The sequence below is a fragment of the Oncorhynchus keta genome, chromosome 17 (genome assembly GCF_023373465.1).
Source record: "Oncorhynchus keta strain PuntledgeMale-10-30-2019 chromosome 17, Oket_V2, whole genome shotgun sequence".
NCBI lineage: Eukaryota > Metazoa > Chordata > Actinopteri > Salmoniformes > Salmonidae > Oncorhynchus > Oncorhynchus keta.
The window spans coordinates 31,701,192-31,720,655 of record NC_068437.1 but is presented as its reverse complement, the minus strand read 5'-3'; the positions used below and the strand labels follow the sequence as shown (position 1 = coordinate 31,720,655).

Sequence of the window (19,464 nt, the reverse complement as noted above, 5' to 3'; positions counted from 1 at the left end):
CATGTGTAACTCTGTGTTGTCTGTTCACACTGCTATGCTTTATCTTGGCCAGGTAGCAGTAGCAAATGAGAACCTGTTCTCAACTAGCCTCCCTGGTTAAATAAAGGTGAAATAAAATACAAAAATAAAAAATAAATAAGATCTAAACCAGGCCAGAACTTGTCCATGTAGTCCAATTTGGGTTTCCAATCTCTCCAAAAGAATGTGGCGATCGATGGTATCAAAAGCAGCACTAAGGTCTAGGAGCACGAGGATAGATGCAGAGCCTTGTTCTGACGCCATTAAAAAGTAAATTTCCACCTTCACAGCAATGAAGAACCCGAAGGAGGGGAGAATTCAGGCACCTGTCGTGATTGGGAGTCCCATAAAACAACGCACAATTGGTCCAGCGTCGTCCGGGTTTGGCTGTGATTGTACATACGATTTTGTTCTTAACGGACTTGCCTAGATAAATAAATGTTAAATTAAGAAAAATAAAATACCCTCCGCCCCCACAGACACACCCTAAGAAACGAATTGATCTCTTTGAACAAGTTCTGACTGCATTGCATTACAGAAAAAAAAATTGTCCTTCAATTTTGGTAATCGTAAACAGGTTTATTTTCTGCCACATTGTGAATTTAAAGCCAACCTGCCTGTCAAAATAGCGTCTCCATGGTAACGTAGTCATAGTGAGCACGAGGACAACCAAAGTCAAACAATCAGAGCTCTCAAGTGTTTGGTCCTAGGGAGCACCCAGTGCGGAGAAGACCAGTGCCGAGAAGACAACGAACTACAATACAGGTTGGCCATTTAGATCAGGGGGATTTTTTTTATATCAATATTTATCTTGCAACAGCTGTCCTTTTGCATAAGCGGGCTATTTAAATAGAGCCATACGTGCAGTCACACGGTCAAGGTGTGGAATATATTTTGTTTTATCGCCCTTGTCCTATATTAACAACAGTATAGACCTATGGTGGTAGGTTTATGTCGTTATGATGAATTCATATCTGTTCATAGTTTCAGCACTAGTATGCTGTTATAAACTTTTATTTCAGAGAGAGGTCTCAATTATGGAGAAATCGTTATGTCTATAAATTAACGTCGAGGCAGCGGAGACCCATAAATAGTATAATTTATAAATAACATATAACAGATAAAACTGGGCTATTTTATTGAGTAAAGCAACTAAACATTCGTCACACTGATTTTGCTCAAATGTAAGACATTTTTACGCGCAGCTGAGCATATCCCATTATGACATAAATTATGTGCACATCACTATTGCACCACAGTTAGTCTGGAACACCAACCAAACACACAAACGATCTCCAGACACCAGCACTAACTCACCAGCTCCAAAAGTGAGGCAATTACCCAAATGAAGGCAATCTGCTTTCCACTATCCCAAAAGGGCAGTTTTGAATGAAAACACTATTGGTATGAGCATCCAGCAAGTTTAAATTGACTCTAATTCCATCTGTCCTTGTCCACAGACTAATCATGTCAGGCACTGATGTTTGGGTTGGCTCCTGGAGGCCCCACAAGCCCAGAGGCCCCATTGCTGCCCTCTACAGCAGCCCTGGACCCAAGTATGCCCTGCCTGGAGCGACAGGTACAACTAACTTAGTGATTGATTGACTGACTGATTGATTTATTGGATGATTTGTTATCAACCTTTTGTTTAGTTGGTTGATTGTTTTTTATTTTGGGGTATAAAAAGACACGTGGGCAAGCATCTTTGCCTCTTCTTCTTCAGGTCTGAACTACCATGACCCCAGGAAGCTGAAAGCACCGGCGTTCAGTTTTGGGACACGCCATCGCCAATTCAGCTCAGACTGCTCCCCCGGGCCAGGGTACTTGGTTCCCTCCAACATCACCAGGATTGGCCGTGACGGGACCCCTGCATACTCCCTCTACAGCCGCCCCAATGACCCCCAGCTGTTCCAAACCCCCGGACCTGGTCGGTAACATACCCCCTTTCTTTTTTCTCCATCTGCATATGTGTTTTATGTCAGGATGCACAGTGTAATGATACCAGTCAGACAGAATGTGGTGGTAATCTAACAGTGGATCTAAAATATGACGAACACCTCCTTAACATCTGGAAGATCATCATGCATTGCTTACTGTTTGGGGTTTTAGGCTGGGTTTCTGTACAGCACTTTGTGACATCAGCTGATGTAAGAAGGGCTTTATAAATACATTTGATTGTTTGATGTTTCAGTAACAAAAAACAAACTGGTCCTCAGACATCAGTGTCATTTCAAATTTTCTGGTACATTTACATGTTTCTTTTACAGATAACAACATTTCTATAATTTCTACATCCAACTTAATAAAATGTCAACTTTTCTTTTCAAGAAGTGGAAAACCTCGATTTTTCAAACGACACATCTGTCAAGTTCTAAAGCCCCTAAAAAAAAAAGTTAACTACCAGTTTGCTTAGACAGAGAAGGCCAATAGGCTAATGTAAGACACAACTATTTTAAGATATTTCCAAACCCACAAACGTAAAATCCTATCTTAACTAAGGTGTGATGTCTTATCAACCCTGAGGGCCACCAAGGCCGAAGCCTTATATTTCTTCATCATTAAACAACGATCACCTTTGGAGTCTATTACATCAGAAGGACAACAACATATCCATTATCAGGACAGACCACCTCCATAGAGGAATGTAGCGTGAAGATAAACAAGGCTAGACATTGGCTCAAATGGCAGCCTCTAGCTCAGGTCCACCTGTATGTAAAATGTATGCACGCATGGTTAAGTCGATACACACACACACACACACACACACACACACACACACACACACACACACACACACACACACACACACACAAGCATGCTCAAAACTCACACTGTCTCTCAGAAACTACACACACACATACAGACTCAAGGCTTAATTCTAACTGTCTGTTTGGTGTTTCAGGACGCTACTCCCCTGAGAGGTCAGGGAAGTCTGCATATTACTCTGCCCCTGCCTATTCCCTGTCTGCCAGGAGCAAAGGCTTCCGCAACGACCAGACCCCAGGTAACATCTTCTTCAATAAATCCAACACTGTGGCTTTAAGAGACATGGAATAGAATGTTGGCTGTAGAATTTTAAAATGTGATCGATCAAATATTCAGAGAGCATGTTCGATGAACACTAAAAATATGATAGGATTGTGGAATAGAATGTTGGTGTATTTACAAAATGTGATTATTTGTGTCCTCTCTCTCAGGCCCTGCAGCTTACATGCTGCCCTCTGTGTTGGGGCCTGCTACCGTCAACAAAACCTCCGCCCCTAACTTCTCCCTTCGAGGACGCAGCAAGATCGGCAGCTTCCACGAGGACCTGCAGAAGGTAGATCTGACATGTCAAACACAGACTCTTCAAAATTGACATCTCATCTGTCTTCTTTATCGACGATGGACAGATTGAGTTAGGTAGGCCTGTCGTTCATTGTTTTCTTCCCTCACACTTCTTCCCTGTGTGTTTCCATCTGTATGTCAGACTCCTGGCCCAGGGACATACAGAGTGGTGGACCCCTGCACCTACAAACACAAACCCCCCCACTACAGCATGACAGGACGCAACAGCATGCCTGGAGACACCACCAGGAAACCAGGCCCTGGAGCTCACCACCCTGAACAGGCAAGACACCTCATCATAACCATATCACACTTCTATAACTGTGCACTTATACAATAATTAAAATAGTAAAATATCTTATATAAAGTTTGTTTCTACCCTCTGTTGCATGGGTAATGCACTAACTGCCCGTCTTCCGTTCCTAGGTGACCTTCACCAGGATCAAACCTCCAAGCTTCTCTTTTGGAATTCGCCATTCTGAGTTCATTGCTCCGCTTATAGTGGACCTGGCGGAATAGGAACCCTTCCCATTCCTCCATTTACCTCATTCCTTCCCAACATCCCTTTTCCTCATCCCTACCCCCTTATCCCAGCAATAAATTCATCAGTATCAAAATGCTCTGCAGTGAAGAAAGTAGTTAATTGTGCCTTATTGTTCTTATGTATTGCCTATCCTGCATGGAGTACAATGATGCTGGAAGACAAGCTAACCTGCTGACCAAGCTAATCCTTGTTGATGATTAAAAACAAAAGTATATTTTTTATATGAAGGCAATGTTTTATCACATCAATTTGATTTGAATAACTGAGAAAAACACATCGGCTATCACGCACGCTTGAACGTTATGAATACTTATGTGGGGGGAAAGGATTAGGCTTGTACTACACAGACACTACTTCACCTGAGGCCTCCCTTCATATTTTGTGTTACTTGTATGCTGCATGAATGCTATGATTTGGGGAACACTTTTCTTTGGCCCAATACTGTTTTAATTTGCACCACAGGAGATTAAGTGTGATATTATGCCAAAGGTTTATGACCACTTTCAGTATTAAAATTATTCTGAAATACCTAGTATTATATTTTATTGTTCCAATACCAAAGATGTGGTTTGATATAACATTGATCTGACATAATTCTTCTCAAACCATAATGACTTGGCTATGTTCACTCACTTTGATGTTATAACATGTCAAACGTGTACAATTGTGGTGATAAATAACGCTAGTTTTAAATAAATACATTTTCAACGAATATACTTTTTTCTGTCATGGAAAAATAAACATTTGGACAATCTTTGGAAATAGCCCAATATAACCCATTTTCAGGCAATAATAGGAACAGCCTCGTACAAAAAAAAGGGGGCTTTTAAGCGTCTGCGTTGCATAGAAACAGAAATTCTCCGGAGGAAGCTGTTGCTACAAAAACATGAAGATGGAAACTACATCGTTTTGAAACCTAGCGTTTTGCCAACGATGACGTTTTTCTACTTATTTTGCTACTGACCGCTAAAGCAGGTTGCTAGATATAGCGTTATATCAGGGACATAGCAATATCCCTGACTGTGTGTTATGTTAGCTACCCTAACAAGTAGCCTGTGCACTGGCTAGGCTAACATTACTGTAGATAGCTAAACAACGTCGGGTTGAAAACATGCCCGTTTCGACAGCTAGCTAATAAGTTAACTTAGACATGACTACGAATGGGTTTGGATCATATTTTAAGTGAATGCATGCAAATATGTGTAGCTATATCTAGTTAGTTAGCTAACGTTAAGCGGTTACTTGCTGTTAATCACAGACTAAGTGAATTCCTTTGGCTAGTTAACTTCTAGCCACGTACTTTACTGTAGCTAGCTAACGTTTGTTTACGTTCTCTAACTAGCTAAGCTGCTGTGAGACGCAGCTCATTTCCCCTTTCTAAAGGTAGAATGTCAGGCGACGCCAGTGGCATTCCTGAACTGGACCAAGATAAATATGATGACGATGAAGAAGTCAAGATAATCTGCCTTGGCGACAGTGCAGTGGGAAAATCCAAGTAAATTCGATAGGGAGCATGCCATCTTTTTCTTGTCATTTTGTCACTGCAAATACATCTCAAAGATGCTGAACGTTCTCAGTAAAGGTAACTACATGTTTTACCCAGGAGAAGATGTTAACAACTGCCTCTTTGTTTTGCAGATTGATGGAGAGGTTTCTGATAGACGGACAGTATCCTTTCTCACACTGGCGCTCTCATCTATAATTTGTGTAATTGGGTTTTGAGGTTTGCATGATCGCAGAATAAATTCATCAGTCTTTTAGCTTGATGTAGCTGACTAAGTAATGTTAGGTGTTGCCTCAAATTGATAGTATTAAACTGAAAGAAACCCAATGCCTTCTCAATAGTTCATGCAGTAACTGATTTGGCTTGTAGCAGGTTAATCATCCAGTGTGGCGACAGTTCTTTTGACCAGCAATGTGTAGCTACAGTACAGAGGCTTGACAAAGTTGTTTATTCTATTCCTTAACTTGTTCTCCAGTCATCCCCAGCAGCTGTCAACCTATGCCCTGACGCTCTACAAATACACTACCACCATCGATAGCAAGGCTGTATTAGTAGGTATGTTTATCAATTGTTTTCTTATCAAAATGTCTGGTTTAGACTGAAGAGTTGTTAAGGCTATAGTAAACTGATTTGTTATTGCTGTGAACCATAATCTTGACATTATGTTTTCTGGTTGACTTGCTATCTGTTTGGTTTCCTTCAGCTGTGTTTGTGCTTATGTCTGCCCCAAAGACTTCTGGGATACGGCCGAACAGGAGAGGTTCCAGAGCATGCATCCCTCGTACTACCATAAGGCTCACGCCTGTATCATGGTAAGACTTCACACTAGCTGCTAAGACGACAACATTACTTCAAGGCTCATACTTATGTCATAGCTTGTATCATTAACTGTACTTGTCTTTGTCAGGTGTTTGATGTGCAGAGGAAGATCACTTATAAGAACCTGACCAGCTGGTATACAGGGCTGAGAGAGTACAGGCCTGAGATACCCTGTGTGGTGGTGGCTAATAAGATAGATGGTGAGTCCAGCCACACAGGCTAATTCTAATATTTTATTTTTTACTTTTTGTATTTTTACTCTGTTGTTTGCAGCTGATATGAAGGTGACCCAGAGGAACTTTAACTTTGCCAAGAAGCAGGGACTTCCTTTGTACTTTGTATCTGCTGCTGATGGGACCAATGTAGTCAAGGTGAGGATGGACAACATTGTCCTTAAGAGACACACAGTACTCTGTATACTGTATTCCTTTGCTTAGTAAAACTAAAACTTGGAAAAACCTTTTCTGTCTTTCGAAATGTGTCCCAGATGTTCAAAGAATCAATCAAAATGGCAATGTCTTACAAGCAGAACTCTAGTGACTTCATGGATGAAGTAATGCAGGAGCTGGAGGTATAGTACATATTTCCCTCTCTGGATATTCGCTCACTGATCTTATACACTCATATATTTTGCTGTTTCCATCTCCTTAATTTACTGCAGCTATTTCACTGACAGTTGTTCTGGTTATGTCATTAGAATGAATGTATTTGGTTGAGTTCACATTTAATTGAATAGAAAATGTGAATGGTAACACATATGGTCTGGCATTTAGGCTCTGCTCTTCAAGGTTGCTCCCACCCAAGGAAATGCTCAGGTAATGAACCTAACAAAGCTAGGGGTAAGGGAGCAGAGTATCTGCCATGCCCTTGATAAACAGAAGAGCAGAACCAGAAGGCAGCAGTTTGCTGAAGTCTATTTGAAAGAAGTGCCATCATGCTGTGTGTTCAATGTCTGATTGATCAGAAACTCAGCTGATACTGTCAGCTTACTAATCATGTGACTGACTTGGATTCATGCCAGAACCAGCTTCGCTTGATGTATTTGACTGATAGTTGCTCTGGATAAGATGACCTTTAAGTCACTTAGCAGGCTGACTCAGCTAAATGACTTTGCTATACAAGCAGCACTGCAGATATTGCGATGAGCAAGATGCATGACTTCTTTTCAGTCACACACAGTATCTGCGCATTTGCACGGGTTTACTTCAAAACTTTGCAACGTGGACCAAAACAGCAGAGAAGCTGAGCCTCGCGCTTCAACGCTGTTAGTTGTTGGGGAAATTGACTCACTATGCTGTTTACTTTCTGTCTCTACGTCATATCGCTGAGTCTACCTTAAAATGTTTTGTTGTTCATCCTTGACCTGTAGAACATTTGAGCTGGAGCAGAAGAAGGAGGAGTCGTTAGAGATGGCTGAGGGACTGAAACCAGAGAGCCCCGAGTCTGTCTGGCTGGATGTAGATTCTGATTCTGACATTACCCTCACATTATTTTTACATTATACTGGCATTGTGTATATGAGAGCTGATTCTGACTGCACCGCAGCTATGGATGCTGTGGATATGTTATCCTAACTGTGTTGACATGATACCTCTTTACCATGGGAGAGCTGTGCTCCAGAGTCTGTAACTGATGTTGTGGATATGTTATATTCACATTATTCTCACATTGTGGACATGTTGTCCTTACATCCTCATGTTTGTATTTTTTGTGTTATTTTGTGCCATGAAAGAGACATGGATTTATGGAGCTGATGCTGCACAACATGTTAACCTATGAGCCATATAATAGTAGTGACCTGTGAGAGCAGGGGCATTCTATTGATGTGAGAACAAACATATTGTAGGATAGATGTTGTGGCAGGCATGGTGAACATGTGCCAAAGTGTGTGACGCAGGCTGTTTGAGGTTAATCTAGAATGTGATGCCTTGTAAAATGTGGGACATGCTCTATACCTATAATCCCTATTCTTGGTATTTTATGATAGCAAAGTGAAACTGTGAATGTGAACTCCGCAGCTTCGTCATCAGCCTTCGCCCTCTTATGCCTTTACCATACGTGGCATGTGTATGGCGATTTGTACAATGTGATAGTGAAGTACATGTATGTAAAGGCTGCTATTGTTGCTCTAAGTGCTACAGTGTAAAGCCAGAGCATTTTATAGGTCATGCCTTTAATGTATCTTAAACAATGAATGTACCTTGTAACCATGTGATGGCATTAGCGACTGTGTGGTTTTACTCCTCAACACGTGTGACCTGGCTGCATCAGTAAAAAGACTGCATCAATGTCACCAATAATTAATTCCAGTGCAGTTACTGATATAGTTATCAATGTACAGGTTAGATATACACTGAGTGTATATCTCACCTCCCACCCCTTTTGCTCCCTTAACAGCCTCAAATCATCGGGGCATGGACAGTACAAAGCGTCAAGCATTACACAGAGATGCTGGCCAATGTTGACTCCAATGCTTCCCACAGTTGTCAAGTTGGCTGGATGTCCTTTTGATTCACACGGGAAACTGTTGAGTGTGAAAAAAAACAGCAGCATTGCAGTTCTTGACACAAACCAGGGTGCCTGGGACCTACTACCATACCCTGTTCAAAGGCACTTAATATTTTGTCTTGCCCATTCACCCTGTGAATTGCGCACATACACAATCCATGTCTCAAGGCGTAAAAATCTTTTAACCTGTCTCCTCTCCTTCCCTTCATCTACACTGATTGAAGTGGATTTAACAAGTGACATCAATAAGGGATCATACAGTAGCTTTCACCTGGTCCGTCTGTCATAGAAAGAACAGGTGTTCTTAATGTTTGTATACTCTGTACATTTTAGTCAACTGGAAGTGTTGCAGAAGAACTGAAGATACCTCAGAACTACAACGAATGACCACTTCAGAGGTTCTCAATCTAAGTGTATCAGACCTCTTCGGGATTCAATCCTTATCCCTGATGTATTCCGAGCTGAAATGTAAAAGTAATTCCCGAATGAGCTGACATTTTGCAGCGTTTACAATGAAGGCAGTCTCCGGGAATGCAGGAATATTGCCTTTAAATTGAGCTATAATGCAGATACAGATTTAATTGAGCTCTTAAAATTACGCTCCAGAGGTTTTGCATAATTCACTAGTTTGGAAAGTAGTGATCACAAGGCAAATGGGTCCCTGAAAATATTGAACAATTGTGTACTACGTTATGCATTTTGTATGATATATTATGTCCTGTAATAAATTTTTTTACAAAATCCAATTCGTACAATATGTTACGGATTTGTCATTTCTTAAGATCCCGGACTGCATAGTTAATGTTGCGTATGGAAAATAACTTTGTTTATCTGTATGATATCTCATGTATACTATGAACTGTGATAACTTGTCTCTTGCCCGTGTGCTTCACTCTCAAGGTTTTAACCAAGGTTGTTAGTGTAATTTCAACCACCTTCAGAAATACCCACACCCCACCGTTAACGATGAATACATTTTTGAATTCTGTAATGACTACTGGGAAACTGCAGAGCCACAAGGCTGCAAAGGGCCTCTGAGTTTCCAGGGGAAAAACAGGTCAAAACTGATATGGCAGTTGGCACAGCTAAAACACTGGCCAAAGTAGATCTCAGCAGCAAGACCAATGAGGAGCCGACACACAGAAGTCATGTTTTTAATTATAAATGTATTACATAATATAACAAACATAGATCTCTGTGGTGGAGCCATCACAGCACTCAGGTCTCTGGACCTGCCTCAGCCTCACTACCCCGCCTCCCTTCTCTATATGTTCCCTTATGGATGATAAGAGAACCATGCCTCTGGGTGAAAAGGGTTCTTGTCAATGGTGCGACTAACCGTAACGTGTTTATTTTTATTGTTCTTTTTCCAGAAATCTACTCAATGGCCAGTGTGTCCTCTCTTCTATTCCAAGTCTCTACCCACTGCTTGCCCCCGACCCCTTTCAGCACGGTGTGTTTGGGAGTAGACACTCGGATGCTAGTTAGAAGCAGGTAACCTAGGTGTCTCCCTCTCTACAGACCATTTTCATTTCAACAGGAAAATGACACTTGAGTATGCCCTTGCTGTATCTGAGATTACATAGAACTGTATCTTAAAATAGCCACAGTAACACTGTCTAGCGAAAATCTGTACATATATATAGCACCAAAGTCAACGCTACTATATTATTCTAGTTAGCTAGCGATCTGACCTTCCACATTTTCACCTCCTACCACACGTGACATATGCTGTCAGGATTCATTCAGAAATGCTAAACTACTGAATAACATTAATCTACTGAGGTTGACATTGTGTTCATCATTAGTTTAACCCAGGCTACAGTTCTGTGTGGAGTTCAGTGTCTTGAAGAAGATATAGAGCTGGGATGCCTGGGGGATCAAGAGGAGGGGATGTTTAGATGGGCCAGGCATGGTCCAGACATGGCCTGTAATAGATCCACCCTGTTAAACTTCACAGTGCAAACAAGGAGAAAATCAACAATGAAAGAAAAACCCCTTTGAATGATGATAATATCCTTTGATCCAATGGCGGGTCTACCAGATCCCCCTGGATTTAAAAAAAGGAATCACGACTCAGTCTCACCATGTAGATTGTGCTTTGTTGATTAGAAAAGAAGATGAAGTCGACCGTACAGAGAAAGTCATTGGTGTGAATGATGTGTCTGCCTCAGCTCTCTGTGTCCTGTAGCATGGGTTTGCATCTGTATAAGCTACCTGTGGTAAACCCACTGAGGGGTTCAACTAGGTTCTCCATCACTAGGTTCTTTCCTAACAAGGAAAGCAACTGGAGTCCAAACTGCACTCTGTATATGAGCACACGTGCATGCCTGCGTGTGAGTATAGTATGTATGTGCTGTGTGTAAACCCATGTCAGCATCTCTCAGCATCAGTTAGACAAGCGGTATAACTCATCACAGTTAAACCAAACAATACTTTGATACCTTGTCTCAAAAATATAAATATAAATGTTAATAATGCAAAGCTCATAAAATCCATTTTTCAGGTTATATATATATTCCTTTACAAAACATAAAAACGTCTGCAGTTCCACTTCAAAAAGGTTGTGTTCAGACAGTGAATCTAAATGAATGTCTGTAGTTCTCAAGATTCCCAGGAGATGGCACCATATTAGTGAGTAACAGCTCAACAACATCTAGACTAAGGTAGTACTAAGGAAGAAGAAAAATATACCATTGAAAGTTTATTTTTTGGCACGTTTTTCCTTCTTTTTTTCTTTTTTTTGTCAGTCCTCTTCAAAATCACCTCATCATAGCATACCCTTAAAAACTCTGAACGTCTGAAAAGGGAAAAGAGGACAGAGTGTATAACTGGATGAAACGGGGAGCAGAGGGCCAGTGCTTCTGGTCATGGAGAGGTGTTGTAGAGCAGATGGTAATACTGTAATTATCTGTGTCTCTGTCTCCCATTAAAGCCACAGCCGATTCCCCCCCACACACACAGACAGGGGCTACATAGGAACAGACAGAATGTAATAAATAAAAACTCTCTCTCTCTCTCTCTCTCTCTCTCTCTCTCTCTCTCTCTCTCTCTCTCTCTCTCTCTCTCTCTCTCTCTCTCTCTCTCTCTCTCTCTCTCTCTCTCTCTCTCTCTCTCTCTCTCTCTCTCTCTCTCTCTCTCTCTCTCTCTCTCTCTCTCTCTCTCTCTCTCTCTCTCTCTCTCTCTCTCTCTCTCTCTCAGATATCAAAGGGTCCTGTAATGATTATACATCTGGATTTCAGTGTGTGCACCACGTGTGTGACACAGCCACTGCCAGGAATCTCTGATGTAATTAAGGCTACAGTGGACCACCTTTGAGGGTTTGAACAACTTACACACACACACCTACCACACATATACACACCCACCACACATACATACTACCACACACACAGCAGAGAGGGGGTTGTGTACAGAGAGTCAGGGTGTTCCTCCATTCACAGCATACATGCACTGTAATGATAGGTGGCTGTAATGCTAGCACCTTGTTTTGTGCAAATCATCTCCTAGTTCATAGAAAATAATAAAAATCAGATCACACCTTTTTTCCTAGGTGGTTAACTATGCATATATGCCAAACATTCATATATAGATCTATATAATTTTTGATTTTCAAAAATGTATATGAAAACTATCATATATATACATTGCTTGTGATTAATATAAAAAAGCAAATATTTGTGTTTTGTTCAGATTTACAGTGTGAAAGTCCTTTTGAGAGGATCTACTACTTTTGTTTCTCCTTTTCTTAATGTTCACTCTGAAATTCATGTTAGGCGAGTGAATAGAAAAATGTATCTTCTAAACATCATTATCCAAGAGCTACAAAATCCACACCTCCATTATAGAAACACAAACCAACAATCAACCCAACACATAAGCCAAGGAGTCAGACGGTATGGTAGTGTCCCAAATTATATCCTTTTCCTGATATAGTGCCCCAAAATGATCTGATCAAAAGAAGGGCACGGTAGGGATAAGGATGTCATTTGGGACAACACCTATGTCACCAGAGTCATAAGTGAGATCGTCTGTGAGGTCCGATGTGAGACAGTGAGTGTTATCCCTACAACGTTGACACAACATTGAATTTAACATCCGCTTACTCAAAACGGTGACAAAATAAAGTTTCAGAGATAGTTTGGACTGGTGTGTGGCTCCGTGACAAGGATATTCACTTAGCATAAAGGTTTCAGTGCTGCTGTTGACTAGTAAAGGTTTTAGTGGTTGTAGTGTCCACCTGGGTAACATTCAGGGGACTCCGTTATACAACAATGTAGATATAATGTATTATAGAGAACAGACATGCTTCACTGTTGTGAAACTCCAATATACTACATATTCTTTACCTACAAATAGCAATAATAAACTTGGAAAATAGGAAATCATGTCAACTCTTTATAAGACGCTCATGACAGTTCTATCATGACAGTTCTATCATGTCAGTTCTATCATGTCAGTTCTATCATGACAGTTCTATCATGTCAGTTCTATCATGTCAGTTCTATCATGACAGTTCTAACATGACAGTTCTATCATGTCAGTTCTAACATGACAGTTCTATCATGACAGTTCTATCATGTCAGTTCTAACATGACAGTTCTATCATGACAGTTCTATCATGACAGTTCTATCATGACAGTTCTATCATGTCAGTTCTAACATGACAGTTCTATCATGACAGTTCTATCATGTCAGTTCTAACATGACAGTTCTATCATGACAGTTCTATCATGACAGTTCTAACATGACAGTTCTATCATGTCAGTTCTAACATGACAGTTCTATCATGTCAGTTCTAACATGACAGTTCTAACATGACAGTTCTATCATGACAGTTCTAACATGACAGTTCTATCATGTCAGTTCTATCATGTCAGTTCTATCATGACAGTTCTAACATGACAGTTCTATCATGACAGTTCTATCATGTCAGTTCTATCATGTCAGTTCTATCATGTCAGTTCTATCATGACAGTTCTAACATGACAGTTCTATCATGACAGTTCTATCATGTCAGTTCTAACATGACAGTTCTATCATGACAGTTCTAACATGACAGTTCTATCATGACAGTTCTAACATGACAGTTCTATCATGTCAGTTCTATCATGTCAGTTCTATCATGACAGTTCTAACATGACAGTTCTATCATGACAGTTCTATCATGTCAGTTTCATGACAGTTCTATCATGACAGTTCTATCATGACAGTTCTATCATGACAGTTCTAACATGACAGTTCTATCATGTCAGTTCTAACATGACAGTTCTATCATGACAGTTCTATCATGACAGTTCTAACATGACAGTTCTATCATGTCAGTTCTAACATGACAGTTCTAACATGACAGTTCTATCATGACAGTTCTAACATGACAGTTCTATCATGTCAGTTCTATCATGTCAGTTCTATCATGACAGTTCTATCTGCAGTATTGAGAACATTTCTTCCTCCTGAACACACCATTGTTGTTCTCCCAGAGAGTATGGATCTAACACTGTGCTGTTGTGTGAATGACACCCACTGTCTCTGACTGTTGAGAGAAGCAACTCACATTACAATTGTTGATTTTGTTTTTTTAAACACCTTTCTTAAGACATCCTGTTCTCCCAAACCATGGTCTCAGATGTATGTAATGATGCTACCGGTCTTAGTTTGGATGAGAACTGTGTGTGTTTGTGTGTCTGGGTGTGTGTGTGTGTGTGTCTGTGTGTGTGTGTGTGTGGGTGTGTGTGTGTGTCTGGGTGCCTGAATGTAAGGGTGTTATTTGTTTGACTATGTGACTCTTCATGTGTATATATATATATATATATGTCTCTATATCTGAGTATGTGTTGAGGTCACAGGGTCACTGGGGTTAAACTGGGATGTCACACCCCTCACTGCCCTTCGGTATGACGGAAGACCGTAAGAAAACAAACAGAAATTAAACCACAACCCTCTTTTCAAGACGTGATGCAACTTTTCATGCTTCTGTTCAGGAAAGGGTGACCATGTAAGGACAGTTCATCAACAGTGGGTTGTATACAGAATACCATGTATAGTTTTACTAAAGTTGTATATTTTATGACAAAATGTCATTTGTATATATCTATTAACTTTTTTCAAATATATATATTTATATAATTGGTAAAAACAAGTAAATTATTGGTGCAATACATGTTAAAGTTTTCTCTCTGTCCTTTGTCTAGAACTAGGAGTCAGATGCTCTTTAGTTTATTACATATCTTCATTTTAACATTCTGTCGTTTTTTCCCCCCTCAAAACTATTTAAATACATTTATATCATATTTATCTCTAATATTCCCTTTGGAAACCCAAAGCAAAATGTTTTGATTATGAAAAAAGCCACTAGTGTTGGTTAAACATTCTCCAAATATAATAGATAGCGCTGTCAGTCCTCGAGAAGGTCCCAGGATGGAGGAGTTTTCCCTATGTGGTCTCCAACGCGGAGCTCCGTCTCTGGGCTCAAGTGTCTCTAGTTTAATTACAATGCCAGGCAGAGAGGAGAGAGGCCCATGTCAGTACTGTCAGTATGTCAACATTATGTTAGTTCTAGATCAGTACTGTGTCTATACTCCTGTGTTCGCTGTCGCTGAGCGGATCTCTGAACTTTCCTTATGGTTAGAGATTCATCCTCCTCCTTCTTCATGCAAACGGGGAATCCTTCAGAGGCCAAAAAAACAGCAGGCAAAGAGATAGAGGGAAGGGATGGAGGGGAGAAGAGAAGGAGATGTACAAAGAAGGAATGGTCTGTCGGAGAGGTTAAAGGTGTGACTAGAGGAGCAACAACAGAAGCTGTTACAAATAAATGTTCTAATAGGAGCTCATGCAAGATTCGCTCCTGCAAAGAATTTCTTCGAAGTAGAAGTCTAAGTATTGTTATCTATTAGTTTACTCCAATTAGGGCAGGGGTGGTAGGCTTAGGGGAATTTAATAAAGAAGGAAAATATATTTCATTAGTTTACTCCAATTTTGGGAGGGGTGGTATGGTTAGGGAAAATATATATATAGAACACCTACTCATTCAGTGCAGTGCTGAGAGCAGAGTATTAATACAAAACATACACTTTCAGAAACATCCAAATGAAAACAAATTCAGCTAAAAATGAAAACTAGCTGCACCTAAAAATGGAGCTAGTTTAAAAGCTCTCTCTTGTTTTCTCTCTGTTTCTGTCTCTCTCTCCATCTCTCTCTCTCTCTCTCTCTCTCTCTCTCTCTCTCTTGCTCTTCTCTCTCTCTCTCTTGCTCTCTCTTGCTCTCTCTCTATGTCTCTCTCTCCCCATCTCCCTATGTCTCTCCATCTCCCTCTCTCTACCTCTCTCCCTCTCTCTCCACAACTCCCTCTCCCCATCTATCTCTCTCCATCTCCTTTTCTTTCTCTCCCTCTATATCCCCCTCTCTCTCTCATAGCAGGGGTCAGCTCTCCAGCAGTTGTTTAAGTGCTCGTTCGATGTTCATGCGGTGTCCCACGCGCGTCACCCCCAGCTCAGCGAAGTCGTCCTTGGTGAGTGCTGGGAGGTGCGAGCCCTCGATCTCATGCTCCTGAAAGCCGGCCCTGTGCTCCCCCAGGTTGATGCTCTCCAGCCAGTCTCCAACGTCGTACTTGTTCCACAGGTGGAGGGGCTTCTGGTGGAAGGGCCTGAGGGCCAGGAGGGGTGAGCCCCGCCCGGGGGAGTGACAAGGGGACGGGGAGGGGGAGCGGGACCGGGCGCTGGAGCTCCTCATAACGAAACGTACCTCTTTGGGCTCATGGTGCAGGCTGAGGCTGGACGACTTGAGGATGGTGTGGTGTGGCATGGTGGGTGAAGTGGGTAGGCCGAAGCCTGGGAGTCGACTGAGGGGGTCACCCCGATCCGGGGAGCCCGAGCCAGGGCTTGGAGTGCGGCGTGTAACGGGAAAGCGGCTGCCAGGCCGGATGGTGTAGGTGGTGCCGTAGCTTCTCTGGGAAATGGTGTGGAGCTCTCCTAGACTGCTGAAAAGTCTGGAGGGGAGAAATATGGAGAGAGAGAAAGAGAAAGAGAAAGAGAAAGAGAAAGAGAAAGAGAGGTTAGGAGGGGAAGAGGGTGAGAGGGATATGGAGAAAGAAAGGTACAGAGAGAGCAAGCGCAATGGGATGTAGAGAAAGAAAGCCAGAGGTAAAGAGATATTAGAACAACATCACCTTGTTTTTATCTATAAAGCTTCACACAAGTAGAAGAGAGCCACACGAGCCTTTGGAACATCAAGCCACTCAATGTGGTCTGCAGGGTTAGTGACTGTTAGTGAGAGCAAGCTAGGTAAACTCACAGCAAGTTCAAAAGCTTCAGTATCTTCAACTATTTAGTTGGATCATGACTTAAAGGCTTACTACAGAATGGCCCACTCTCCTTGGGCTCAGGAGAGAGGAACATACTGAAACATTCTGGAACCGGAACATGGTAAAGCATGTGACAGAGCAAAAATGTGTTCTATAGTGCCTTCAGAAAGTATTCACACCCCTTGACAACATTTTGTTGCGTTACAGCCTGAATTCGAAATGGATTTAAAAAAAAATTCTCACCCATCTACACACAATACCCAGTAATAACGACGTGAAAACATATTTGTAGAATTTTTGCAAATTTATTGAAAATTAAATACAGAAATATCTAATTCACATAGGTATTCACACCCCTGAGTCAATACTCTGTAGAAGCACCTTTGGCAGCGATTACAGCTGTGAGTTTTTCTAGGTAAGTCTCTAAGTGCCCTGAACACCTGGATTGTGCAACATTTACCCATTATTCTTTTCAAAATTCTTCAAGCTCTGTTAAATTGGTTGTCGGTCATTGCTAGAAAACCATTTTTAGGTCTTGCCATAGATGGTCAAGTAGGATAAGAGCGTCTGCTAAATGACTTAAATGTAAATGTAAATTTAAGTCAAAACTGTAACTCCACTGTCTTCTTGGTAAGCAACTAGGCCTTGTGTTTTAGGTTATTGTCCTGCTGAAAGGTGAATTAATCTCCTAGTGTCTGGTGGAAAGCAGACTGAACCAGGATTTCCTCTAGGATTTTGCCTGTGCTTAGTTACATTTAGTTTATTTTTATCCTGAAAATTCCTCAGTCCTTAACCATTATATGTATCAAAGCTGGGACCGAGAGACTGAAAAACAGCTTATATCTCAAGGCCATCAGACTGCTTAACAGCAATCACTAACTCAGAGAGGCTGCTGCCTACATTAGGACCCAATCTCTGGCCTATTTAACACTTTAATAAATGAATCACTAGTCACTTTATACAATGCCACTCTAAATAATACCACTTTAATAATGTTTACATATCTTACATTACTCATATCCCATGTATATACTGTATTTTATATCATCTATTTCACCTTGCCTATGCTGCTCGGCCATTGCGCATCCATATATTTACATGTAGATATTCTCATTCACCCCTTTAGGTTTGTGTGTATGTAGTTGTTGGGGAATTGTTAGATTACTTGTTAGATATTACTTCACTGTCGGAACTAGAAGCACAAGCATTTCGCTACACTCGCATTAACATCTGCTAAACGTGTATGTGACAAATAAAATGTGATTTGATTTGATTTCGACAAGCATACACATAACATGATGCAGCCACCACTTTGCTTGAAAATATAGAGAGTGATACTATTGGATTTGCCCCAAACATAACACGTTGTATTCAGGACACATTTTTTGCATTATTACTTTAGTGCCTTGTTGCAAACAGGATGCATGTTTTGCAATATTATTATTCTGTACAGTCTTCCTTCTTTTTACTCTGTCAATTAGGTTAGTATTGTGGAGTAACTACAATGTTGTTGGTCCACCCTCAGTTTTCTCCTATCGCAGCCAGAGTTTCTGTAACTGTTTTAAAATCACCAACGGAGTGAGTGCATGTAACTAATTATGTGACTTGTTAAGCAAATTCTTACTCCTGAACTTATTTAGGCATATTTAGACATTTCAGCTTTACATTTTTAATGAATTTGTAAAATAATTGAAAAACATAATTCCACTTTGACATTATGGGGTATTGTGTGTAGGCCAGTGACAAACATCTAAATTGTAATCTGTTTTAAATGCTGGCTGTAACAGAACAAAATGTGGAAAAAGTCAAGAGGTGTGAATACTTTCTGAAGGCAATTCCCTTGGTAATCTCTCGCTCTGTAGCATCTCTGTCGGCAGACTTTCTCTCTGTAGTCTCTCTCTCTCTGTCTGTAGTCTCTCTCTCTGTCTGTAGTCTCTCTGTCTGTAGTCTCTCTCTCTGTAGTCTCTCTCTCTGTAGTCTCTCTCTGTAGTCTCTCTGTCTGTAGTCTCTCTCTCTGTAGTCTCTCTCTCTGTAGTCTCTGTCTGGAGTCTCTGTCTGGAGTCTCTGTCTGTAATCTTTATCTGTAGCATCTCTGTCTGCAGACTTTCTCTCTGTAGTCTCTCTCTCTGTCTGTAGTCTCTCTGTCTGTAGTATCTCATGTCAGTAGTCTGTAGTCTCTGTCTGTAGTCTCTTTCACAGTAGTCTCTTTCACAGTAGTCTGTCTGTAGTCTCTCTCTCTGTAGTCTCTGTCTGCAGTCTCTCTCTCTGTAGTCTCTATCTGTAGCATCTCTGTCGGCAGACTTTCTCTCTGTAGTCTCTCTCTCTGTCTGTAGTCCCTCTCTCTGTCTGTAGTCTCTGTCTGTAGTCTCTCTCTCTGTCTGTAGTCTCTCTCTCTCTGTCTGTAGTCTCTGTCTGTTGTCTGTCTGTAGTCTCTCTGTCTGT

General features: G+C 41.1%; 3 protein-coding genes across 6 annotated transcripts in view; 2 read left to right on the top strand and 1 right to left on the bottom strand.

The window, feature by feature from the left end:
* The first annotated feature begins 315 nt into the window (after positions 1-315).
* On the top strand, positions 316-4,601 carry odf3b (outer dense fiber of sperm tails 3B). Its single transcript, XM_035789578.2, has 7 exons — positions 316-783; positions 1,479-1,597; positions 1,742-1,945; positions 2,921-3,022; positions 3,216-3,337; positions 3,488-3,628; positions 3,772-4,601. The coding sequence occupies exons 2-7, from the start codon at positions 1,486-1,488 to the stop codon at positions 3,862-3,864; spliced, it is 774 nt and encodes a 257-aa protein (XP_035645471.1). The 5' UTR covers positions 316-783; positions 1,479-1,485; the 3' UTR covers positions 3,865-4,601.
* Positions 4,602-4,714: 113 nt separating this feature from the next.
* On the top strand, positions 4,715-9,466 carry LOC118395716 (rab-like protein 2A). Of its 4 annotated transcripts, none has more exons than XM_035789576.2 (10): positions 4,715-4,864; positions 5,277-5,384; positions 5,528-5,557; positions 5,869-5,948; positions 6,126-6,205; positions 6,301-6,412; positions 6,486-6,583; positions 6,700-6,783; positions 6,986-7,027; positions 7,582-9,466. In XM_035789576.2, exons 2-10 carry the CDS (start codon positions 5,278-5,280, stop codon positions 7,588-7,590), a joined length of 642 nt encoding a protein of 213 aa, XP_035645469.1. In that variant the 5' UTR covers positions 4,715-4,864; position 5,277; the 3' UTR covers positions 7,591-9,466. The 4 variants fall into 4 exon arrangements, with proteins under 4 accessions (XP_035645469.1, XP_035645467.1, XP_035645468.1 ...); XM_035789574.2 differs by having other exon boundaries at positions 5,273-5,384; XM_035789575.2 differs by having other exon boundaries at positions 4,724-4,864; positions 5,253-5,384.
* A 4,467-nt stretch (positions 9,467-13,933) lies between these two features.
* LOC118396267 (SH3 and multiple ankyrin repeat domains protein 3-like) overlaps positions 13,934-19,464 on the bottom strand; it is a 260,761-nt gene continuing 255,230 nt past the window's right edge. The window contains exon 26 of the mRNA XM_052467006.1: positions 13,934-16,707. Coding sequence (XP_052322966.1) covers positions 16,143-16,707 — 565 coding nt within the window. The 3' untranslated portion in view covers positions 13,934-16,142. The remainder of the gene's footprint in view (positions 16,708-19,464) is intronic.